Source organism: Callorhinus ursinus, unplaced genomic scaffold (genome assembly GCF_003265705.2).
Source record: "Callorhinus ursinus isolate GAN/ISIS: 27379988/994484 unplaced genomic scaffold, GSC_fseal_2.0 scaffold4, whole genome shotgun sequence".
NCBI lineage: Eukaryota > Metazoa > Chordata > Mammalia > Carnivora > Otariidae > Callorhinus > Callorhinus ursinus.
Window position 1 is genome coordinate 93,328,328 of NW_027397066.1, and position 26,000 is coordinate 93,354,327.

Below are 26,000 nucleotides of genomic sequence, written 5' to 3' on the forward strand. Positions count from 1 at the left end.
ACATACCTAAAGATGTTTGTAAGGTGTAAGAATTCAATTATGCAGAAAATAATTTTCTTAAGGAGTTTTAAATTGTAACACTCTTCACAATTGGTTTTTCCCTTACATTTTGGTAGTGTCAACTTGTATAGTAATTTTATTATTATATATAAACCTTAAAAATATTTTTCATTTAATCACTTTCATTTTCATTTAAAAAAGCCCCACTTGTATTTTATCTGTGCAGTGCTTTGATTTAAATTACTATCCAAACTCCTTATCCGTAATCCCCAGAACTATTTTGAGTGGTGGATGCTTTCTTGTTTTTATTATTCTAAAATATTCTCTCAGAAAAGCATTCGAAGATATTGTCAAATATTAAAAATTAAAAATTTGGGAACTTTTAGTCTAATTTTCTACTACAGGCTCATAGAATATAAAATTAGTTATACAGATATTAAAAATAATCATAATACTCTTTTCCTTGTTAAATAAGTAAAAGCCAGTTCCTGATGCCAGAATCATTTCAAGGGAGTAAAAACCAAGTTAAACCTCATCCAAATTTACTAACATATTTTTAGGTATAAAATGAGATAATTAAAATCTGACATCTGTACATTATTCTAAGAGCATAACATTACATTCTGCTACTAAATTTCTCAACAGTGCTAGGGAGGAAAGGAGGCTTGGACCTACAGTATCAGGGGATAATAAAATCTAGAAACCATAATAAAATATTTGAAGTCTATATCCAGCCTACAAAGTGACAAGATTATTTTAGGCAAAATGTGATTACTATCAGTAGCCGAATTTGCAAGAGTCAAAGTGTTAATCATAATACTTCAGTTTTCAAAATAAATAATTTACTTTAAAGAAGATTTCTTAAAGTCTTTTAACTGCTGAAGGGCAATAAAATACTCAAAGGACATCAATATACATATCAGTTGTATAAAACAAGATATATGCATAGATATATGCATTCTAGTTGATAACTTATGATGAAGCAGGATCATCCAGCAGTTAAAAGTTAACTTGTTAAGATAAGGGTCTTTAAGCTCTTGTTCTGCAATAAACCAAATTTTCTACGAACTTCAAACATGATCATTCATTGTAAGTAATTTTCAACTCTGGCTGTATATTAGAATCACCTCAGAGCTTTAAAAAATATACCCAGGCCCCAACTCAAACCAATTACATCTGAATCTCTGTTGTTGCCGCCTGAGCATGGGCATTTTCTACAAGCACCAGTAGTCCAAATATGTGTGTTTTATGTATACACCGTTAGAAAGGAGCAACTTTGCCTGATAAAGCTTTGATTATTGGGGAGATCTAGGTAATTAACATATACCCAGTTCTCTCAAATGCTTTTTTTTTTTTTTTAAATCTCTTCCATTCACTTGTTTGTTCTTCACACATTGTTGAATTCTACAAAGTACCAAACTTTATGCCAGGCAGTAAGGAAAATAGATTAAGTAAGATCTAGCCCTTACCTTTAAGAAACACACCTCTCTGTCGTTGAAAGATAATCTGTGGAAGAGAGATAACATGGTGGTTAAGAGTGTGCTTTGGAGTCAGACCAGTCAGAATTCAGCTCCCGATCCTGACACTCAGTATGTGACACTGTCTGTAAGATGAATGTTATATTATGGACCCCATAGGGGAGCTTTATGGATTAAATGCTTCTTACATAATTAGCATTTTGCCTAGAAAGAATAAGCACTCAATAGATTATAGCCATTGGTATTTATATAACCCTCATATACATCTTCCAAATCCTTCACCAATTCCAAATCAGTTAAGCAGAATGTATTCTGAATCCTCTAAATGACAATACTACTATAGTGCAATTCATAATGGTAATGTTTGACTTGTTATTTTTATCAGGTAATCTGTCATCTAGTGAGGTGTCTAGCATTTGAATGAACACAATGCAACAGATGACTCTAATGGGATGAATACTTACACTGAAAACACAATGATTTTGAGTGTCATGGTATTTGAAAGCTACCATGGTATTAAAGTATGTGAATAATTTTCATAATATCATCTAATAATGATTTCTTTTTTTCAACTTGTTCATTATACATGAGGCACCCGTGTAGTAGTTTTTATGTATTTTTTAAGGAACTAAGTTTTTCTTTAATTAATTGAGAGAATTCTTAAGCCACTTCAAAATCTGCCCAAAATGTAAGAAATAAATGATTTTTAGACAAAGGAGATAACAGAGTCAGCTTTTTTATGTACATGCCACTAATTTGGGTATAATATTCTATTTGATTCCATAAAGGGATTTGAGAGTAATAGAAGACACAGCTTCTACTAATAGGCAGTATTAGTAATTTTATTTTTCCATTGACTAAAGTGGATGACTACAAGAGAGTAGGTTATCAGTGCTTAAAAAAAAATCTGTTCTGCCCAATATATACAGCCAATATCTGGCAAAAGAAAGTCTTAGAGTAATATTTTTGTTTTTGTTCTTTGGATTGTGTTACTGATTCACAGTCTAATCAGTAGTCATTTCTAGCATCCCAGTCATGATCATACCAACATAAGCTTGGGCAAGATTTTGAATTTTATAATTCTTCTCCATTTTAGAAGTGCATAATGAATTAACAAATGAAAGGCACAGTTTCTGGTAATAGTTTTGTGATTCATTTTAAATGTTATTATTTCAATGGTATTATTTTTATAGTTCCTTAGTGCCAGTCAAATGCCAGCAATTAAATGCCACTTCATGATGTTATGCTACTAGAAGTCCATAAGAAAGTGATCTGTTAAAGGACTTATTTTTCATAAAAACATGTTGACAATTTTGCTGTGAACCTAAAGCTACTCTAAAAAATAAAATCAGTTAAAAAAAAAAAAACCTGTGCAGGCAATTAGCTGAAATAGTGGAAGTTGATCTTAAAAACTCAAGGAAGTCAAGACTGTTTCTCATTTGACAGTATTAATATTTATCAAATACCTAGATCAGTTAATCTAGTTGTTTATGTATTTCAAACATCCTAGTTTTTTTAAGGTACAGAAAGATAAATTCCTTTGGATGAAGAAAATTATTTTCTAAGTGGCAAAACAATTGTTTTGTAAGGTTGGATTTCTGGTCCATTCAGCATGTATCCTTTTGTATATTGTCAGGTGTTGAAAACACAAGGGAATCATATGAAAACTTACAGAGGGTTTCACAGAAGAGTAGACATAAGTAGAAGAGGAATGAAAGGATTGTGAAGTGGGCTTGGACAAAATGACCAGTGAGGACAACGGACCACAAAGCAGGGAATGAAAGTCTTGAGAAAAGCACTCTGTTTGCATAGTTTTTTGTTACCTACTAGTAGGTAATTATCTGCTCTACCTTAGAGTTGATGCTACTCTTTCTCATTGAAGCCAATCTTTAAATTGTGCCTCTTCTGTTTGCATTTCTTTGGTAGAAGCCCAAAAGGGCATTACCATTATTTTGAAAGTATTAAAAAAAAGTATGAGTGAAAAGTTTGGACACCAACTATGTCCATCAAATCGAAGACTCTGTGACGTTCATTATAAGAATCTTGATGTTTTGCATCCCTCCCCCAGCCAGTGTTGAATAAGGCTACAAATCTAAATCCAATGATTTTTATCCTGTCCCCAGTTCTCTCAACTGGGAGTTACTGTGAACCCCCATACCTTGCTCTCCTCTCCGCATTTGCATAGAGCTATATCTCATTTGTATTTCCATCTTTTTTTCGATGAATACTGTATTGGTGTATAAGTAATATATTTCAGTTGAAAGTCACTTCTGATTTCCTTCTTTATATTTCACTTTATCCATTCCTTCTCTGTGCTAAAGTATCTATTCTGTTGCAGCCGCTCCTCTCCATGTCTTGATCGTGACAACAGCAGGTGAACTTCTGCATAATTCCTTCTCTGACCATGTGGCCTCCCCCTCTGCCCCTTTCACCATCTCCTTCTGCATATACCCCATCTCAGGATGCTTTAGTGTGAAGATACCTAGCCAGAGAGAGAGAGAGAGAGAGATTTATATTCTCCAAATTGTGGCCATTGCTGAATTCCCTTTCTCTATGGTGGAAAGAAAGTGGGTACTTTTTAAAATTTCTTTGGAAATCAGGCGGGGGGTTGCACCAAAATTATTGTAGACCTACTGTGAAAGCCTATTTTGGCCATGGGTCTCCACGTCTTCATTTCTTTTGTGAGAAAAAGTGCTACATAGAGCTGAAGAATGTCATTTCTGGCAGTTATGCAAATTGGGTGAGCTATTTTAAAGTTATATTAAAGGTTATGATTTTAAGTGTCACTTAGCAGGGTTTTTTTTTTTTTTTTTAAGCCATGTTCTAGGTGACCCAAAGGCTGAAAGTTTATTAATAGTGCATTTCCTTGCTAGTACTACTTTAAGTGCAACCTTTTGATATTTTGGAAATTGTGCTATAGGATGATGCTAGTCAGTGTTCTAAAAATATCTGTTCTTTATTATTTCAGTAAGGTTATTTTTAAAGGTTCTTATCAGACTGCTGATGCTAGTATTTTTATTATACAGTCATGTACCATGATACTACAGATTGTCTACAGATAAGACAATTTTTATTTTCCAATTTTGGAAATTTTGTATCCCTCCTTTTACTTTTTCTGAAACACACACTAAATATTATGTTTCTATACATGAACACAGTGAATGATAAATAATTGATTTTAACAAATTAGAGCCAGTTTTTTTCAAAGCGATTTCCCATCAGTTTTTCAGTCTGTGGAATTCGGAGGACAAGGAAGGAATTAAGGGAATTATAGAGGAGAAAGAGCTCATGATGTTGTTTTCTTACATAAACCCAGAAGTCAGATTTAATTTAAGGCCCTCTTGCTATGTATATGTGGATCACTGAAGCACCCTGAAGACTTTTTTTTTTTTTCCTATTTTCACCCAGTAACTAACTCTGAATGCTGTAATCTCCTCCCTGTCCCCACCTCATGGTCCTGGATGAATTAAAAATAAACCTGAGGATTAGTAACTTTTGGGGTGGAGGACATGGTCCTCAAAAGACCAGAATCATTGTTTTCTGCTGCCTCCTCTGAAGCATGTACCTGTTTAGCTAATCAAATTGTGTATTTGCAGGCAAATCCTCTGCATAATAATGGTGGACTGCTTTTGCTGTTTATTCTTTTTAAATTGTGATAACATTGTATTCTCACAATTTAGAAAACTTCAATAAGAATTTCTATTTTGCATGATTGCTGAATTTCATTTGGAGAGTAAGATATGCAATTAAAGCTGAGTATAGTCTGTGATAACTTTTGTCTGTACAGTCGTCAGTCAGTGTTGAGTGCAACGTGTGTCCACATTTTCTCCAAAACTGTTCGTTGACTGTTTTAGCCATACAGCAAAAATAATATGTCTTTCTTGGAGTAAAAGCAGTTTATTTTCCAACTAAAAATTCTTACAGAGCATCTGACAGTCATGAAACATTTCAGTGGGTTTCCTACGCTTAGTTAACAGGAAATGGCACATAGAATTTTAACACCAGATCGCTGTAGAGTTTATTTAGTAGATGAGAAAACTAAAACTTGAAGACAGGAAGTGACTTGCTTGAGGTTCCAGCAATAATTCAGGACAGAGATCAATTTAATGAGAGATGACATCCAGGAAAGAGCATGGTACTTGCTGCATTTTGTGCTCTGTGATAATAGTATCTTTATAGCTTATTTAAATAGTGAAGTTCATAAACTAATAAAAACTCCACCATCACATTAAACTGCTTTAGCAAAGTTCCCGGTTCATTTTAGATATCCAATAAAAGTTAGTTTCTCTCTTTTTTAGGTGTTGTATTGCACTATAATTTTTAAGACATTCAAAATACATAAAATCATCTGGGTGTAGGGAAAGGAAAATGATGGGAACAAGCATTTATTGAATTCTAGATGCTTCACCCACACATGGTTTAATTCTCACTGCAACCTCAGTGGTAATATTATGATTCTGCCTCATCGACAGACTAGGCTTCAGTCTTCAAGCTCACAAGCAGCAGAGTTGAGCTTCAGTCCATACATATATCATCTCCCCTGTACATATTTAATTACATGTTTTTACTTTAATTCCTTTTATCTCCAAATATTTGCAGGTTTATCTTGTCCCAGTTTTAATCTCCTGAAAATATGAGAAAATCATATTTACTTAATCATCTCTAGTATGTGAGCTGATTCATCTCATGACTCATAGCTTCCAGCCTTTCACTTTTTCCTGTGGTACAAAAAAGTAAATGGTCTCTTACAGTCTGTTTTTTATACATCGCAGAATAGCTTTACTAATTCTGCCACCTATCCAAATAGTGAGACCTTCTGATATTCTGGTATTTTTAATAAAAGTGTTCAAGTGCTTACCCAGTTGTATATTATAAACTATTGGGAAACTATAAACTAGCATGTTTTATCTAAAAGACTTTTCATCAGGACTTGAATCATTATTTCTCTTAGTCCTTCTTATTTGAAACAAAGAATTATTTTACTGTACAATTCTGCATATTCAGCTTTTTTGTTGTTCTGCAATTACATTATTTGAGTCTGCTTTCTGTAGAGTATTTTCTTGCTGAATTTATGAACATTTTTATCATTTTTGACAATATTCAGTTCTTATAACCTTTCTGTTTCTCTCTTGACCTCTTTCTCTTTTTCTTTCCTCTCAACTCTCCTGCCTCTGGCTCACTCTCACTCCCTCTTCCTCCTCTCCCTCTCCCTTCCCCTCACTCCGCTCTCCCTTCTTCTCTGGCTAAAGACAATTCCCTCACCAGAACTTATCACTTTTGTTAGTCTCTTAGTCCCTTTAGTTAGCTGAGAAAGACACAAAGGCTTGTTTTCCTTGGATATGTAATTTTTCTTTTCTCTGAATTATGCCTATTGGCACCTTACTTTTCCCAATGTGCTGTGGTTAGGTGCAGTATTTAAGTATTACTTTCCAGTTCTATAGGATGCCGAGACACTTAGAGTTAAATATATCCACTTGCAGATTCAGTCTTTAAGTTCTTTTTTTTTTTTTTTTTTTTTTTATTTTCCCATCTTTGGTCTTTCTTCATGAAATTTTCACTCCTGATAAAATTGTTTCTTCTGTTATATTTGAACTCTTGATTTTTGGTTGCTCCCATTTTCTACTCATCATCTATCAGGGGGAAATAAACATATCAGGTCTCTTATTTGGGAGCAGGAAAAGACCTGTAGAGGAATATTTAACATTGAGTATAGTCCTTCCCAACTATTTTGCTATTTTATGAGCTGAAATATCAGAGTCTAGTAATTTGAATGAGTTCTGACTGGATTGGATGTCCAGAGACCAAACAATTAAATTACCTTCAATTTTGCTGCCTTTTCTCTTTATTAGATATAAATATATACTACTTCTTACAACTTGCTCTTCTCATTCTTCCATTCATTCACTTATTCAACAATTATTTTTTGACTACCTACTATGTGTTCCATGTACATTGTGCGAGGCACTGGGGGAACATAGGAAGAACAAAGTCACTGCCAGTATGGTATTTACGTGGCTCCCATTTGTGGTTATAATTCACTTATGATTCACCAGGAAATGAAGTGATTCTGAGTAATAAGTAAAACCATCATGTGAAACCTGGGGCTTAGACTGTGTACTGCTTGGCAGGAGCAATTATGTTTTCACTTTCAGTGTCCTCAGTTCCATGCAGGGCGCCCACCAATAGGAAGGTAACAAATATTGCATGCTTCTCAGGCATGGAAATGGAAATTATGGCGAGAACAAAAGAGGATTTCAAAAGGAACAGTCAATGACACAAAATCAGAGAAAGTAATCAAATGTGTAGTTATTGAAACATTGTTACAGCTAAGAACGTAGCTACTGTCTGTCATTCACCTTTTTAGAAGATGCACCCCTAGAAGACATTCTCCATGTTTTTCTAGTTGGGGACATCATATAGGCCATAAGTCATCACTGGAGTAAATATAGTGGAAACACAATAGCATGTAACATAAGTGTGAATGTTCCCTAAATGCCTTCGAAAGGTAGAAAGACTGGTAAAATCGAGTACATGTATTATAATAATTTCTTATGAGTTGGAGTCCCTGTTCTGTTCATCAGTGGTGATGGTAATCAAAAGATGAAAAAACAATTAGGGAAAGTCAGAAATACTGCAATGCATCTAGAGTAGCACTGGTAGAAACTTAGTAACTTTGCCCCTAGTTTTTATAAAAATTGATATTAATATCATGGTCAAATAAAAATAAAATGGAGAAGAAACTTTTGTATTCATCTAGAAGTGTTATGTTTTTTCCCATTCTTTTGAGCGATACTACATTTTATTTATTTTTTTAAAGATTTTTTTTTTTAAGATTTTATTTATTTATTTGACAGAGAGAGAATGAGAGAGAGACAGCACGAGAGGGAAGAGGGTCAGAGGAAGAAGCAGACTCCCTGCTGAGCAGGGAGCCCGATGCGGGACTCGATCCTGGGACTCCAGGATCATGACCTGAGCCGAAGGCAGTCGCTTAACCAACTGAGCCACCCAGGCGCCCTGAGCGATACTACATTTTAAAAAATAAATAGAAAAGATTTTTTTTAAGAATTCATACTTGGACTAGTAATAAGAAAAGCAGCCAACCTTTTTTCATTGTTTTTTTAATAAAGACCAGAAACATCCATTCTTGAGTATTGAACGATTGATTATACTCCCCAGTTTTTGCCCTCTACTAAAAACTTGGAGGGCTGGGTGTGAATGGTAGTTCTAGGCTGGCTCCTACGTGGGGGAAGGACGGTGACAGATCTTCTTGTGGTCTCATTCTGCATGCTGGGCTTCAGACAGGCACTCCAGCTCCTCCACATCCATTTTTGTTACTAGCAACAGGATTTCTGTTTAATAGCATGCTTAACGAGTTCAGTGTTCTGCTATGAAGAAGATGCTAACATATTTTTCATCACTTGTCTAAAAATAACATCAATGTATTGTGTTTCCTATAACTTGCTTGGATAAAATATCTTTCACATGTTTTAAATGTTGTCATGGATGCAATATCTAGACGTGGTTAATCTGATGTAGTTCTTGTGCTGGTTAAGCTAGAAGTAGATCCATGATACACCTGTATGTTGTTTTCCTCTTTGTTTTGGTATATAAAATCTTGCAAATGCGATGAAAACTGGGAAAGACAGTAATGTAATCTGTATAAGGCTGTACACACTGTTTGTGTCTTTGTGTATCTGTGTACAGCACTTGGATTGCCTGGTTTAATTTTCACTCCTTGTGGAAGTGAGTGCCTTCAAGACTTAAATGAGCGTTAGGACTATCAGAGTGACAAGAAGTCGAGCTAAACTGTATCAGGATCCATTAAGACCATCACGCAGGAAATAACGTGAAAGTTTAAAACTAATCCTTTCTCTTGGTACACTTAAAACAGTCACTTGGATTATAGTTCTTTTATGCATGAACAATTAACTTAGTAAAAGAGCAAAATAATAGCCTTTACATTTCTAAATTTTTAGCTATGATTTTCCACATGCAGTTTACTATAATCTGGGGAAAATCATGAGGCACAGATCTCTTCCATCAGCATGAGCCTAGGGTTTCTCACTTCAAAACACAGAGTGGAGGGGATTTATAATCTTATTTCCTGCCCACCCCATCTTTGCTTCAGTTAGACCAGTATGGCAGAGAGCTTCCTACTTAGGAACTGAAAAAGTACATGTCAACCAGTAATCTAAATTGATAAATTGATTCTATCCAAAACATTTAATTTTTTGCTTCTCCTTCTCCTTTAGAATGCAGTAAGTTAAAAACCTGCATTCTGGGTAAGATGATGTTGGAGCAGGATGCATGTACATATGTTTGATCTTGGGAGAAGGCGTATGAATCTTTTTATTTTAAGTCATAGAATTATATTAAAATGGGTTGGACAAGATGTAATTTTGAAAAGTCAGATTGGATTAACTTAGAGAAACTGCAATTTGTTCTTTTCTCTCTATCCTGACATTATTTCAGCATGTGGATTTTTCAGGACACACCCAGACAGAAGCAGAAGTCTTTGCATTTATAACAAAAGAAGACTCATCAGTGTTCATCATATAATTTCATTCCATTTTCTAAGTCAATTGGACAGATTTTTAATTTACAGTTTGTATTTAATATCACCGTTGTCAACAAAAACCAGCCAAATTCTTTAGTTACAGATCAAAATAATGCAAGAACTAAAACAATGACAAAAACAGAAATAAAGGCATTGGCATAAAGTGAAATAACTTTTAAGGACAAATATTTTGCCCCCATGCAAATAAATTAAAAAGAACAAAGCAGTATGAGAAAAAGTTAACTTGACAAAGCTTGTTTATCTGCTTCCAGTATTACAAGACGCAGCTGATGTTCTATTTTAATTTTTAGTTTCCTGGTTAGTTTTATGGTGGATGCTCGAGGTGGCGCTATGCGAGGATGCAGACACAATGGGCTCCGTATCATTATTCCACCTCGGAAATGTACGGCCCCAACTCGAGTCACCTGCCGTCTGGTCAAACGCCATAGACTGGCAACAATGCCTCCAATGGTGGAAGGAGAAGGCCTGGCCAGTCGCCTGATCGAAGTCGGACCTTCTGGTGCTCAGTTCCTTGGGTAAGGGTTTCTGATAAACCTCCCGCTTAGTCACCGATGAGCTTGTGTCCTCTACATGAAATCCCTAGGATGGAATGAAGAAAGGTACGTCGATAACGTCATGAAAGAAGATTGGCCCGTGAAATTATTTAAAAAGTGGAAGTAGCACCTCAGTGCTTGACTCCAATCACATGCCTCTTATTTTAAGGCATGAATGAGTTCAACATTCAGGCGGATTAGGATTCCTTCTCTTTGGATATGACGATAGCTGCTAGGCTCCCAATGTGAATGGTTGTGTTTTAGCCAATGGTAGGTATTTTTTTTTGTTTGTTTTATCCTGAGACTCACATGGTAACGGCGTAAAGAAAAAACACTACTCTATTCCAAACCTAAATTTGAAGTCCGATGTAGCTATGAAACAGAATGATTATCTTTGGAAAGCGGTGTTGTCTTTGTAGGATATCCAAAAATTTACTCCATGTGACTTGTCGTTTCTGTTATCAAAATTGCTATCTTGAGTCTTAAAATTACACCGGTAGTCTCTTTAGTTGTAGTTTTCATTAAGACGACAAAACCAAGACTAACTTCTGCCATGCTCATTTTAGCAATTTTGAGCGGAGGTTAGCATTTCTTCCTTCTTCTGCTTGTACGGCTGTTATATATGAAGTGGTGTCTCAATATGCCAAGAAATGACTAGCTGCCGCTGCAAACTGACAAAAGGATGAAGTTTTGGAGGGGGGCAAGTTTCAAAATATTTTGAAACAAATCAATTGTATTTAAGTCCTGTTATATCAAGTCTCTGTGCTCAAAAATTGGGAGGAAGTCCTATTTATCATGAACTCTTTGCCAGTGTTGTTTGGGGGAGAGGATTTGCTTTAGAACTTGGGGAAACGTTCTAAAGCCTTGTAATTTGGAGCAAATGATTAACAGGTTGCTGCAAATTATGTTCACACCTGAAAAGGGGTGTCTGAAATTCTCCAATTATAGAAACCATCTCCCATGTCCTCCTAAATGGCCAGAGATTTAGAAGGAGCCTGTGAAGTTCTGGGTTGTGTCAGAAATGCCAGTATGGTTGGAATAAATTGCCCAACGATCCCTTTCATCTTCTGTACCAGGCCCCTTTCCCTCCTTTATGCTCAGGTAGTTTTAGGCTTTTTAAGAAACTCCACATCTGTTGAGGAATATTCATGAAAACATCTGCCCTCTCTGTAGTCAGAGTTTTTATTATATTCCCAACAGCTTTGTCTTTCCTGTGGAGCGTATTTTTTTGTTGTTTATTTTTTTGGCTCGTGCCCTGGCAGTGAACGTAAGTAGGGATAGATCCAACACCTAAGTGTCTCCTTCCACGCACCTCCATTGTACACTCTGGGTCTCAGTTCCTTGCTCTTTGTGACCAATGGAGGGGGCAGAACCAAATGCAGTGTGAAACCACACTTCACCCTGTTGATCAGCCGGGGTTCTGTGGAAAACAATACCTGAAGCTTACTTATGTTCTTTCTTTCACTGCTGCTTTGGATGTACTCAGTAAACTTCACCTGCCAACGGCCCCTCCCCCACTTAATGAGGGAGAAAGTTTGGTCAGCCGCATCCTTCAGCTGGGGCCTCCTGGAACCAAATTCCTTGGGTAGGAGTGACTTAAAACAAATTGATGGCTGCTGGCCCCCATTCTTCTCCTCCTTCTGCAATATGATTTCTCTTTTTGTCATTGTGCCCATGACATGTCCCTCCCTATGATTTAAATTCTGTATAACCTATCTTTAGTGGACCATTTCTGACCCTTGTGGTATGTGACTTTTTATTTTTGAGTGACGTTTTTTATATCTTTTCCCTTAAAGTGCTGTGACCTTCATTTTCGTTTAAAGCATGAGATCTGCCTAGTTGTACTACGTGCTAGTTATTATGATGTGTTATGATAGATTTGAAGTCTGTATCAAAGCAACCTGGACTGAAAAAATCAAAAGCCTCCATAAATTTTGAAAGTGAATGCGACCTGAAATTGTCAGGGCAGTGCATGTTCTGGATCCTGAGTCTAATAGGCATGGGACACAATTGGGCTGTCTGCTGAGGTACTGCTCAGTTAGGGCCATGCTGTGTCCACATGCCTATTGTTCCCTTGAATGAAAAAAAAATACGCAAAAAACCATGAGTGCATGTCTCTTTAGTTCCTGAGTAGTTAACTTTTCTGACATCTTTTTGTTTACAACACATCCAGTTACGCAACATATGAGCCATTTTCCTTCTCAACCCATTTTGTCATTTGCACCTTGTAGAAAATGTTTTAGGAGATTGGCACACATCATGGATATGCATGCACATTTCTTTTGGTTAAATGTGTTATACTTACATTGATCAAAGGAGAAGTTCCAGAATGCCACATGCACTCCCAGGGAAACATTATTTGGCTTAAGGTAGCAGCATGTCCCTTAAGGATTGATGCCCCCCAAGGTGGAGTGCTCCTGTGTGACCATATGCTAGCCGATGGGCTCCGGAGGACAGCCCGCTATGCCACTGTCCCGGGAAAGAGAACAATTTCCAGGTCACTTTGCAACAGACAGAGTCAAGGTGCTTGTCTTGCTGTTGGTTAGATCTCGTCCACACTGAATGTTCTGCCTTACCGTGTCAGGCCCGTGATTGTGGAGATCCCTCATTTTGCTGCCCTTCGAGGAAAGGAGCGGGAACTGGTGGTCCTGCGCAGTGAGAACGGGGACAGCTGGAAAGAGCATTACTGTGAATACACTGAAGACGAGTTGAATGAAATCCTTAATGGCATGGATGAAGGTACTTCATATTAAGGGTTTTGAAAGAATTCTAAAGTGGAAGCATTAAAATGATCTATTTCTTTTTGTTAAAGATTTTATTTATTTGAGAGAGAGAATGAGAGAGAGAGAAAGCATGAGATGGTCAGAGGGAGAAGCAGACTCCCCGCTGAGCAGGGAGCCCCATGCGGGACTTGATCCTGGGACTCCAGAATCATGACCTGAGCCGAAGGCAGTCGCTTAACCAACTAAGCCACCCAGGCACCCAAAATGATCTACTTGTTTCTTATGACCTACGGGTGTGTCTATGTGTGTGGGGCAGGGAGGGGAGGTGGGCTTGAGTATGTGTGGTCCTTGTGTTATTTTACTGCATTAGAGGATAATATGATCTCCTGTTTAAACTTTCTATTAAGGAGATAGGAAAATTAAGTTCACTCAAACGTCTGTATATAATTCAAACAAGGCATTAGCTGGGGTAGAATTTTATACACTCTCCTACACATAGAGTTAAGGAATTTATTTTTTTCGTTGGGGCTTTGATGTCTGTAAATCCCAAATCCAGCTTGGGCCATCTAGCCATAGGTTGAAATATCTGTGTGACTGGAGGGAATTGACTCATCCTCTGGCCTCCTTAGGCTGCATAAAAACGAAGTCCCAGTCCTAATACCAGGAGATGGGTTCCACTTTATTTTTTTTAAGATTTTATTTATTTGAGAGAGAGAGAGAATGAACAAGCAGTGAGGAGGGGCAGAGACAGTGGGAGAAGCAGGCTTCCTGCTGAGCAGGGAGCCCGATGCGGGACTCGATCCCAGGACCCTGGGATCATGACCTGCGCCAAAGGCAGACGCTTAACGACTGAGCCACCCAGGCACCCCATGGTTCCACTTTAAGTAACTACACAAATAGGGCAAGTTCTTTGCCTAAGTGCCAAGAGCATACCAAATTTTGTACAGAACTGGACACACAGTGGTGTGGCTACTTATCATGTTTCCCAACCTTGCAGACTACTGCCAGAAGCTTCGGGCGTGGCTTGCGGATAGTAAGTGTAGCCGGACAGCAGCGGCTTTAGTATTTCTTTCTGCATCCTGCTGAGGTGGAGTAAGAATAGAGGCCAGGCTTACCCTATCCAAGGGGTAGATGGAAAAAGAAATTATGCCCTCTAGATGCATAGGTCAGTATTTTCCAAGCAAGATAAAAAGAACAGGATTCTTCCTGATAAAGCTTGTTCCCTGCAATATTTATCTGCTTCCGCTTCTTGGAGCTATTTCTTTTGCCTGCATTTAGGTTTAGGATACTGTCTTCTGAGATATTTACCTGTCATTAACACTGCCACAAACACTGGCATCTTGTCCTTGACGAGTACTTGTATAACTCTCTGTGTATAAAGCCTGTTTTAAAATAAAGAATCAGATTTTTGCATTTTTATGTTCTCTATGCTTGGAAATGCATTCTTTTCTAAGTATGTGCTAGTGTTTGCCAGTGCATCAGTTTTCAGTTGTGCATGATCAGATCCTGGGACTTCTGGCTTTTGCTCTCTAGTTATATTCAATTGTCAAGAAAAATATAGTTGCTGTTCCTGCCTCTAGAATGGATTGCAAATGATTTCCAAAAATAAACAACTTTCCGTGATCCCTCAAAATTCAGTGATCACCTTAGTGCAGATTTTCTGCCTTTTAAGCCAGTCTGATTTTCGTGTTGCCCTGCATATCTACACTAATGCGATTTACAAAGAGCCCCTTATCCTATCTTCCTGACAGTAGATGATATGGTTGGTCAGTTAATGGTTTCAGGGAAATACTCAAACCCTGAATTTATAATCACTGGTTTTTGTTTTTTTTTTTAGTATGTGACTCTTTCAGAGACAACCATGTCACTAGAATAAACACACAAAGACAAACCTTACCCTTACAGGACAGATTTTATTCCTGCACTATTGCCCTGAGAACTGAAAGGGCCATATTTCTTCTTAAAACCGCAATAACTGGTTGTTGAGCTAACTTTGAAATTTGCGAAGAAAAGAGGTCCAGAAGCCATTTCCTCTACCTCACGTGAACCAAGAATAGGATAGGTTCGCTTCCATTCCGGGTTTGCCCTCAAAACCCCTCATTTATAAAGGCGGCCGGCCCTGCACTCCGGCTTCTGGAACTGGATGCTTTCCTTTCACAGTGCCCTGGAAAGACCTAGTTTGCACGGAGAAATAAAACATGCAGACTAAATGCTGATAGGTCTTGAAAGACAGCAATTTTTTTTTTTTTCTGGTGTTGTTAGGATTGGGAGTCTTGCTTTTGAAATTTTCCTACTATTTAAAAAAAAAGGGGGGGTGTTTTGCTTCCACACTTGTTTACTATTATCTCTGCCATGGAGTTTGCTAGAATGCTTTTGGAAGGAAATCTTTGCTGTATGAAGATGGGTCATTTCTTGTCTCAGTGCTGGATAGCCCGGAAGACCTAGAAAAGAAGCGAATCTGCCGCATCATCACCCGTGACTTCCCACAGTACTTTGCAGTGGTGTCTCGCATCAAACAGGACAGCAACCTGATTGGCCCAGAGGGAGGTGTGCTGAGCAGCACCGTGGTGCCCCAGGTGCAGGCCGTCTTTCCAGAGGGGGCGCTAACCAAGAGGATCCGTGTGGGCCTACAGGTATGCCCATGTTGGATACAAGTTAACCTAACATGGATTTTTACTCTAGTGATTCCAAATCAGCTTTTCAGGTGGGAAATACATGGTTATTGTGTCAAATTATCCCCAGGTGAGTAAGAGCTGCCCTTGGAGATTGTAGGTCTCCAAAAGTTTTATATGAGGGCTTAGTACTAAACTTATAATTTCCATATTTGAAGTCACCAAACTGATTTATGAGCTAAAAAGCAATGCATTGAGTAAGAAATTTGACATAAATATATTGTTTATCTTACTATTTTTTTCTTTGAAAAGGCTCAACCTATGCACAGTGAGCTGGTTAAGAAGATTCTAGGCAACAAAGCTACCTTCAGCCCTATAGTCACTTTGGAACCTAGAAGAAGAAAATTCCACAAACCAATTACCATGACCATTCCTGTCCCCAAAGCTTCAAGTGATGTCATGTTGAATGGTTTTGGGGGAGATGCACCAACCTTAAGATTACTATGCAGCATAACAGGTGAGTCCCATATGACTATGTTAGTAGAAAGTTCTGAAAGGAGAAACATAGATCATTGTAAATATTAAATTACCTTCGTCATCAGATACCTGTGAGGTTATATGCATTAATTCAAGAAAAGCATCCTACTTAATTAGGCAAATGAAAGGTGAAACGAAATTAATATTTATCAAATATAGCTTGTATGCCAAACTATTAGACACTTTATATGTATTATCATTTCTGTCTTTATAGTGACCCTATGAGGAAGTGTTAACCCTATTTACTGAAAAGGAAGCCAAGGCTGAGCGAAGTTCTATAACTTGCCTGAAATCATACCATAAATATTTGGCAGAGTTGGAATTCAAACCCAAATTTACATACCTCAAAGCCCAAGTTTTAAGCCTTCATTGAAGACTTTATTTTATATTTTTCATATAAGACTTCATCTTATATGAAAAATAAATAGTATCTTGAATAATTATACCCAGTAGTTCAAACATCTGTCTAGGAATTGGTTTGTCTTTATCATTGATCTGTTGAACTAACTTTGGAAAAACAAAGTAAAGGTTTTTAATGATTAACTGAATTTTGGTCTTTTCAATTAGAAGTTGTAATAGCTTTCAGACAACTACCATACTCCAGAAAGACATTCCCAGAACGTTGGTTTTTTCTGCTCAATCATACCACCACAAATGGTGAGAGGAAAAAATCCACACAAATAACCTGTGTTAGGACTACATCACTGGACTAATAATTTCCCTATTTCACAATAACTGCATGGTGTTGGCATTCAGTAAATATACTGTTGTCAATAGGAATAATCACCATCCCTGGTTGTTTAGGTATTGTTAGAATTTTTTCCCTTTCTCCTCCAAATTGAAAGTAATGTTCACCCTTATTTTGTTCTCTAATTCTCCCTTCTTATTAGTGTTTTTTTCCTGTACTTATGATAGCAGACCATTGACACCTTATCCCATAAGTTTAATAATATGACAAAAATTTAAAATACACAGACTACAATGAGTATAAAAGGAAATCTTAACACTTCACTTATGGTCGCTTTCCCAATTATCCATTTCTGATTGTTACCAGCATTCCTGGGTGTCATTCCCATACTTTTTTTCTGTGGGTATACGATTTACCTTTTATAATGTGCAACATAATGGCATGGGAGCAAGAGAAGGAAGACTGAAAAATGTCTGTGGCACACCTGCCTTTGTAGATGATCAAATGAAGATACCGCCTGGGCCTAGACACCATCTAATCTAGTTATTCCAGCCATAGATCTTCTGATAGGTTTGCACTAAACAATTCCTTAAATTTATTTGTTAATAAAAAAAAAAATAAACATGTTAACCAGAGTTTCGGATTTTTGTGTTTTGCTCTGTTATATGGTTCTGCTAAGAATTCCTATTTTAGAGGCCTGCTAGAATAAGTTTCCATGAACTTTCTTTGATAACTCATTTCCTTCTTTAAGGAATTTTAGAGTCACAATTTTTCCTCATCTCAAACATATATTCCTCCTACAATGCTTTAAGACTCTTTTATCCTAATCTATGCCAACGTAATTTCCCAGTAGAATGAAAGTCAATTATCAGTCTCCATGGTGATCTTTCTGTGCACAGAGGCCATCCTTCAGCACTCATTCCCTCACCTTGCAGTATTACTGAGCTCTTAATATTTTCCAAGCATTTTTTTTTTGCCAGCCTTGAACTGCAGATTGAGAGGAAATTTTATTTCTTAAAAATATTTCCAGAAAATATGAAGTTCAGGAACAAAAGATTATTTGGATTTTTGTTATTTTAACCAAAGTATTCAGCTCCTTGGTTGATCAAAGTAGCTTTTAAAATCATCAGCATTTTAAATTTAAAATGATCTTCAAAGCCTAGCAATTACAATAAAAGCTTCAGAGTATCAGTCAGATCTTAACAATAGAGAACAAACTGAGGGTTGCTGGAGGGGAGGTGGGTGGGGAATGGGCTAGGTGGATGATGGGTATTAGGGAACTTATGATGAGCACTGGGTGTTGTATGTAAGGATGAATCACTAAATTCTACACCTGAAACTAATACTACAGTATATGTTAACTATCTAGAATTTATTTTTTAAAAGATTTATTTATTTATTTATTTGAGAGAGAGAATGAGAAAGAGAGAGAGAGCATGAGAGGGGGGAGGGTCCAAGGGAGAAGCAGACTCCCCGCTGAGCAGGGAGCCCAATGCGGGACTGGATCCCGGGACTCCAGGATCATGACCTGAGCCGAAGGCAGTCGCTTAACCAACTGAGCCACCCAGGCACCCTTAACTATCTAGAATTTAAATAGAGACTTGAAACGTATAAAAAAGAAAGTCAGAGACTAGGACACTTAGTAGATAATTTGAGGCAGTTATTTATTCAAAGACCCTCCCTTTAAATTAAGTTCCTTGAAATGTAGTGTCTGCTATTTGTTTTCAGTGTGTCATTTTTTAGCATGTGGTTTTTAGACATGCTGTTTCCAATATGTCATTCTGAGGGGTGGATGGGGTGATATGGGTGAACACAGCCAGAACCACAAAGACTTTATTTTACAATTCAGAGTCTGGAGTTTTGCCTGATTTTTTTAAACAATCATATTATTTCAGGTGGAACCACTCCTGCACAATGGGAAGATATTACAGGAACTACGCCATTAACATTTGTCAATGAATGTGTTTCCTTTACAACCAATGTGTCTGCCAGGTATGGTTATGCAGCCCAGAAAAGCCCACTATGATATTGCCCCTCCTCATTGTCTTCTGTTTTGTTTCTTATGTTCTTTAAAAGTGAATCTTTTTGGTTTGCTTTTAAACATCATCTACATTTACTTTCATATTTTAAACTGGACTTGCCAGCAAATGTAATAGTGATGAGACAATAAAGGACAACCAGTCAGATTAAAATCTAAGAAAAAGAAGGGATTGTGACCCTGACTCTGGTTTAAGCAGCCATCACTGATTTTTCCAGTCCCAAAGGTCTTAGGAAAGATAAATTTCCTGCTGTCAAAAAATAGCCTGAACTACTTTTTCCAACAGAATAATAAAAACACAAAGCTCACCATGACTTGCTTAAATGGTTTCAAGGTTTCAGTGACTCTTATGCATTCTAACACATGTGCATATTACCCACGTATTACCCAATTACATATCACACATCTTTTAAAAGCTGAAGCTATCTAGTTTTATGTCATGCACACACTAACTCAGTTGATTACCATTAGTTCCCATTTGCACTGGGATTAATGGATTGCTAAGCATGTCCCATTTACTTTGATTACTACAACAACTGTGTGACTTAAATAGAACAGGAGGTATTGTGGCCATTTTACAAATGAGAAAACTAAAGTCGAGAGTGGTTAAAACTTAAATTTCTATTCAAGGGGAAAAGAAAAAGTAGAAATTCATAAATACTTCAGTAATGGTATGGGGCAATACCTGGGTGTGGTGGCACATGTTTGTCCTTTCAGCCGCTCAGGCTCAGCTACTGAGTCTCTGGGCTCTGTGAGCCAGTGTGATCTGCCACTCAGGCATCTACACTCTAATGCAAGACAATGGCAAGTTTTGAATGAGAGGTACCCCCAGAGGTATTAAAGAATTCAGTGGAGGGTATTTGCATCGGAATAGAGAGGATGTTTGAGAAGAGGTGACTTAAGAGACATGTAGGAACCTTCTAGGCAGAATAAAAGTGGAAGAGAGAGGTAACATGAGCCAAGATGCCAACATAGAATGCAGAAGGGTACTGGGGGAGAGCAACAGTGATCCATTTAGTCTGTAATTCAGAAGTAATGCAGGATTGTGCATTGTTATGGAAGGCCTTGTGGGATAGACCAACAAGATGGTATTGTAAGTGTACTTAATGCCAATGAATTTTATACTTAAAAGTGGCTAAAATAGTAAACTTTGTATATATTTTACCAAAAGCCAATAAAAAAAGTGAGATGGATCAAGAACTTAAAGAAAAGAGAGGCTAAGACAGTAGGGCAATCTCAGGAATGTTTAAAGATTATGGGAAATGAGTCAAGAGAAGGAGGGTAGGTGATCATTGGTGGGGAAAGGTTTCAGAGCAAGAGGATGTGAACCAACCTTTGAAAATGTATACATAGCAAATTGAAAAAATGTCCATGGTGGCCTCTACTTTCTCAGTGAAGTTATCTTTCTTAAGGCCTCAGGTGAGGAGGGAGCTCAGGGAGTGTCATAAAGGTTTAGCAAAGTTACTATACTGAATACCATGATATCTGAGGAAAAAGTTGCCAGGCAATGTCACAGACTCAGCTGAGACTAGAACTCATAAATTGGTCACAAATCCAATGATTTCTTCTAGGGATATATTCAATATTTAGAAGTTCTGGAGCAAAAGCAATTTTTTTAAAATGGTATTATTTCCCCTTGGTGACTGGAGAGGTTGTTGGAAAAGAATGATGAAGAAAAGCTGAGTAGATTTTATTGAAAAGGATTTCAGGAAATGAAACAGAGGAGAGGGAATCAAGGAAAATAGAAACTCTCATTCAGTAAGATACTTGTCATAATATCCAACACTGAGCTTACGTGCTAGAAGATTCTAAAGCACTGAGATATAGTTCAGAAGACTCAATACTCAGAAGAGTCTCCAAGGAAGAAAATTACAAATACAGCATCTGATAGTTGATCTTAAACACCGAATCGTTCTGTTTTCCCCACATTCCCTTCTTCCTTCCCATCTATCCTTTTATCTTTCCTCCTTTCACTTTCTTTCTCTTTCCTTTAGTTTCTCTCATCTTCTCTCCCTTTTTCCAAGAGACATTTAATGACTATTTTGACCATAGTGAAGGGACTGTTGTTTTTTAATTCAACTGGTATACTTTAAATTTCAGATAACTGATCTTATTCCATTTTGTAGGTTCTGGCTGATAGATTGTCGACAAATTCAGGAATCTGTTACCTTTGCATCACAAGTGTATAGAGAAATTATCTGTGTACCATATATGGCCAAATTTGTTGTGTTTGCCAAATCACACGACCCCATTGAAGCCAGGTTGAGATGTTTCTGCATGACTGATGATAAAGTGGATAAGACCCTAGAACAACAAGAAAACTTTGCTGAGGTGGCCAGAAGCAGGGATGTAGAGGTACTGTTATTTACAAAAACAATTTATGTTAACCTGTTGTTTATACCCTTTCTAGTAGATTATATTTAAAATAGTATTTAATAAATAGAGCCATTAAAAAAGAAAAAGAACAGTCCACATTTTGATCAGTTAGTAGGTCAAGGTCCAAAGTCTGCCATTTTTGCCAGTTTGCATATAGGGATAGTCTCAGTGTATATGAGGTGGTAAAAGGACTCTCTTAAAATTATCTTGAGAAAAATTATGAGTTATTGGTAAAGTATGTAAGTGACTGTAACAGTTTAGATATCTTTATTTTTCCTTGTTGTTTTTATTATTTTTAATACTAAAGGAAATAGTCAGGAAGTATATCCTTTGTGTAAATGTGAATGTACCATATCCAGGGCTTTTCTGCATTACTTATTTTTATTTCAGAATTTTCTATCTGTGGGTCTTTGGATATTAAAGTCAAGTAACCTGACTCATTACGATGTCAAAAATTGCCCAATCAAAAATTTAAATTTAGGACTTAAAGAGATACTGGGTTTTTTTGGTGGCCGGGGAGGGGGGGTGGTAACATGAAACAGTGTTAGAATTAAAACATTAACATTAAATGCCACCGTGCATTTGAAGATGCTCGTACCAGTAAGAAGAGGGAGTATTAGCACATGCTTTGTCACAGATAAGACAAAATGTCAGTCAGCAATGTAAAGATTATGTATGTATATTTTAAGAATTTTGATGTTCCAAGTAGTACCACGACTTTTTATGTAAATAACAAGTAATAATTATAGCTATTATATTCTGTGTTATTTTTCTCTGTTTTTACCAGGTACTAGAAGGAAAACCCATCTATGTTGATTGTTTTGGCAACCTGGTGCCATTAACAAAGAGTGGCCAACATCATATCTTCAGTTTTTTTGCCTTCAAAGAAAACCGACTTCCTCTCTTTGTCAAGGTAATAAGACATGGGCTTTTGTAATGCATTTTACTTAAGATCAAGTAAGGATTTGATTTCCTTTAGTAGGAGATAATGTTTGCTTTTCAGTCATTACAGTAATTTTTTAAAACCATGTCTGAAATTTTAAAGTCCCATAAAACTGTTTTAAAAATATTTTTGAAGTTCAAATTCAACCTTCATTTTATAACTTATAGACTATGGTTAAGGCTGAGAATTAGGACAAATAGCCAATTCATTAATTAGAAAAACTGGTTACTTTTTTCCCCAAGTTTTACAAGTCTCTCTCTCTTTTTTTTTTACTATCATTTCTTTTAAATATTTATGCTTACATTTTAAAAATTTATGAATTTCATTAATGTGGAGACCAAAAGAACTCTGACAACTTTTTATAATAAAAGCTCTCAAGGGACCCAGGATCTCAATCTAGTAAGAGATTATCCCAGATAGAGCTGTGAACTGCGTATATTTTCATAAATTCATCCAACAAACATTTATGGAGATATACTTAAGTATACTGTGAATTTGTTGTCTCTGTTTAAGAATATTCAAGTTAGGAATTTGGCAGCGATATATACACATTTCATTCCAGATTCCAATTCTAAAAAGGGACAAAAATGTGTGATGGCGAGATTCATGAAATGAAAAGGAAGTAATAATTCTGTGCTCTCTTTCTCCAGGCACTCATTTTTTTTTCTTCTCACAGTGTATTTCACTAATCTAGAAGTCCTAATGCTCAATCCTCACAAGATAGAAGCTGGTCTCCGACAGTTTTCACTACACCGACTTCAGACTACTAATTCCCAATTTGTCAGCAATGACTCATTTTAATCCCTTATGATTTTTCAAGCGTATGTCAGTAAACCTCTCTTAAGTTTTTGAAGTCTGTTAAGCTTTCCCAAGATCTCTGAGTCCTTTGTTGTGCCATTTCTGGTTTGATTGTTTTATCTGATTAAAGATAGGTTCTTAGAGATCACCACATTAAACTGTAACTGCTGAGGGGTAATGGGTCCATTTAACACAAATGGCTGTATAATTAAGCTAATACTTGATATTGTTGGTGTGCAAAAGTCATTTTTTTTTTTTAGGATTTTATTTATTTGACAGAGAGAGACACAGCGAGCAAGGGAACACAAGCAGGGGGAGTGGGAGAGGGAGAAGCAGGCTTCCCGCTGAGCAGGGAGCCCGATGCCGGGCTCGATCCCAGGACACTGAGATCATGACCTGAGCTGAAGGCAGATGCTTAACGACTGAGCCACCCAGGCGCCCCGCAAAAGTCATTCTATAAACAACCAAATACAGAAATGAGCAAAGAACTCAGACATTTCTCCAAAGAAGGCAGACTGGTGGCCAATAAGCATATGAAAAGATGCTCAACAGTTTAAGGAAATTCAGATTCAAATCACAGTGAGATTCTTTGTACCCATTAGGGTGGCAGCTGTTAAAAAATAAATATATAAATAATGAAATAGCTAACACATGTTGGCAAGGACGTGGAGAAATTGGGACGCCGATCATTGCTGGTGGGAATACAAAATGGATGCAGCCACTGTAGAAAACAGTATGATGATTCCTCAAAAATTTACACCTAGATTAGCCTATGATCCAGCAATTCCATTTCTAGGTATATACCCAAAAGAACTGAGAGCAGGGACTCAAGCAGTTACTTGTATCCCAGTGTTCATAAGAGCATTATTCAACAGTAGCCAAAAGGTGGAAACATCCCAAGTATCCATTGACAGGTGAATGGATAAAAAATGGAATATACGTACAATGGAATATTATTCAGCCTTAATAAAGGAATGACATTTTGATACAGGCTGTAACATGGATGAACCTGGAAGGCATATGCTAAGTGAAATTAGCCAGACACAAAGGACAGATACTCTGTTTCCACTTATAAGAGGTACCTAGAGAGGTCAAATGCCTAGAGTCAGCAAATAGAACTGTGGTTGCTAGGAGATGAGGGGAGGGAGGAATGGAAAGTTCGTGTTTACTGGAAACAGAGTTTCAGTTTGTGAACATGAAGACGATCCGAAGATGAACGGTAGTGATGGTTGTTCAACAGTGTGAATGTACTTATTGCTGAACTGTGCATGTAAAAATGGTGGAAATGATAAGTTTTATGTTATGTATATTTTTTTTTAAAGATTTTATTTATTTATTTGAGACAGAGAGAATGAGAGAGAGAGAGAGAGAGCACATGAGAGGGGGGAGGGTCAGAGGGAGAAGCGGACTCCCTGCGGAGCAGGGAGCCCGATGTGGGACTCGATCCAGGGACTCCAGGATCATGACCTGAGCCGAAGGCAGTCGCTTAACCAACTGAGCCACCCAGGCGCCCTATGTTATGTATATTTTAACACAATTCTTTTAAAGAATGAAATTCTGATATATGTTGCAACGTGGTTGAAGTTTGAAAATATCACGCTAAGTAAAATAACCTGGACTCAAAAGAAACAAACAATGTATAACTCTATCTATTCAGGGTACCTGGGAGAGGCAAATTTACAGAGACAGAAAGTAGAATAGAGGTGACCTAGGGTGGCGGAAGAGAAGAATGGGGAGCTATCATTTAATGGGTACAGAGTTTGTGTTTGGGATGATAAATTCTGCATAGTAGGGATTTGATGAATGCACATTTCTGAATGTGCTTAATGCCGCTAAATTGGACACTTAAAAATGGTAAGCGTAAAAATGGAAATGGTAAATTTTATGGTACATGTCTTTTACCACAACTTTTTAAAAGCTGAATGATTTTTAAAAAGTCATTCTAAATGAATATAGAAACAAAGAAAGGAACACCTCTAAATCCTTAGCATTATCAAATGAATTTATTTTTTCCTCATTCTCTTGAGTATCATCTAATTAAAATAGTACACATTATAGGTGGATGAAGTATGTATGCCTTTCTTGTTCAAGGTACGTGACACGACTCAGGAACCTTGCGGGCGACTATCATTTATGAAAGAGCCAAAATCCACAAGAGGCCTGGTGCATCAAGCTATTTGCAACTTAAACATCACCCTGCCCATTTATACAAAGGTATTGTCAAATCTGTTGGAGTGCGGTTCAGTCTCTGTAGGATTTAATTTTCAAACCCTTTAAAATAAGTAAAAGCAAAAGCACTGAATGCAAGCACATATAGCAGTCATTTTTGATTCCCTGTCAGATTTATGATTTTCCATTTAAGTAAGGAAAAAAGGTAGCTCTCCTTTATTTTGCATTAAATTCACTCTGATGGAAACTTTTCTATCAATACATATTGGACAGGAAAGAAAATTTGAATTTAAGATTTAACTTTTTGGACTCATTTTTAAAAATAAATTGGCTTTGTCTTCACTGTTGTTTTTATGTGCCCTTCTGGGATGATACTAGTCCATTTGGCCCCAGCAAAGTATTATGAGTTCATTAACTTCTGTTCACTGCCAATTCACAGGTGGATTATTTATTACTAAATTCAGAGCAACCTCATAAGATTTTATCTAATTGCTAAAACAAATTCCTATTCATTTTATAACTTATAA

At 37.0% G+C, this 26,000-nt stretch overlaps 1 protein-coding gene across 43 annotated transcripts in view; it reads left to right on the forward strand.

Annotated features, from left to right (window-relative positions):
- ANK2 (ankyrin 2) overlaps nucleotides 1–26,000 on the forward strand; it is a 318,537-nt gene that overhangs the window by 257,974 nt on the left and 34,563 nt on the right. For 20 of the 43 annotated variants that reach the window (XM_073892126.1, XM_073892135.1, XM_073892144.1 and 17 more), the window contains 8 exons: nucleotides 10,347–10,571; nucleotides 13,174–13,328; nucleotides 15,734–15,945; nucleotides 16,237–16,441; nucleotides 19,045–19,141; nucleotides 21,314–21,542; nucleotides 22,351–22,476; nucleotides 25,396–25,518. In XM_073892126.1, coding sequence (XP_073748227.1) covers nucleotides 10,347–10,571; nucleotides 13,174–13,328; nucleotides 15,734–15,945; nucleotides 16,237–16,441; nucleotides 19,045–19,141; nucleotides 21,314–21,542; nucleotides 22,351–22,476; nucleotides 25,396–25,518 — 1,372 coding nt within the window. Of the gene's footprint in view, nucleotides 1–3,816; nucleotides 3,853–10,346; nucleotides 10,572–12,075; nucleotides 12,175–13,173; nucleotides 13,329–15,733; nucleotides 15,946–16,236; nucleotides 16,442–19,044; nucleotides 19,142–21,313; nucleotides 21,543–22,350; nucleotides 22,477–25,395; nucleotides 25,519–26,000 lie in introns of all 43 variants that reach the window. The other 23 variants (XM_073892120.1, XM_073892130.1, XM_073892125.1 and 20 more) reach the window with 3 other exon arrangements.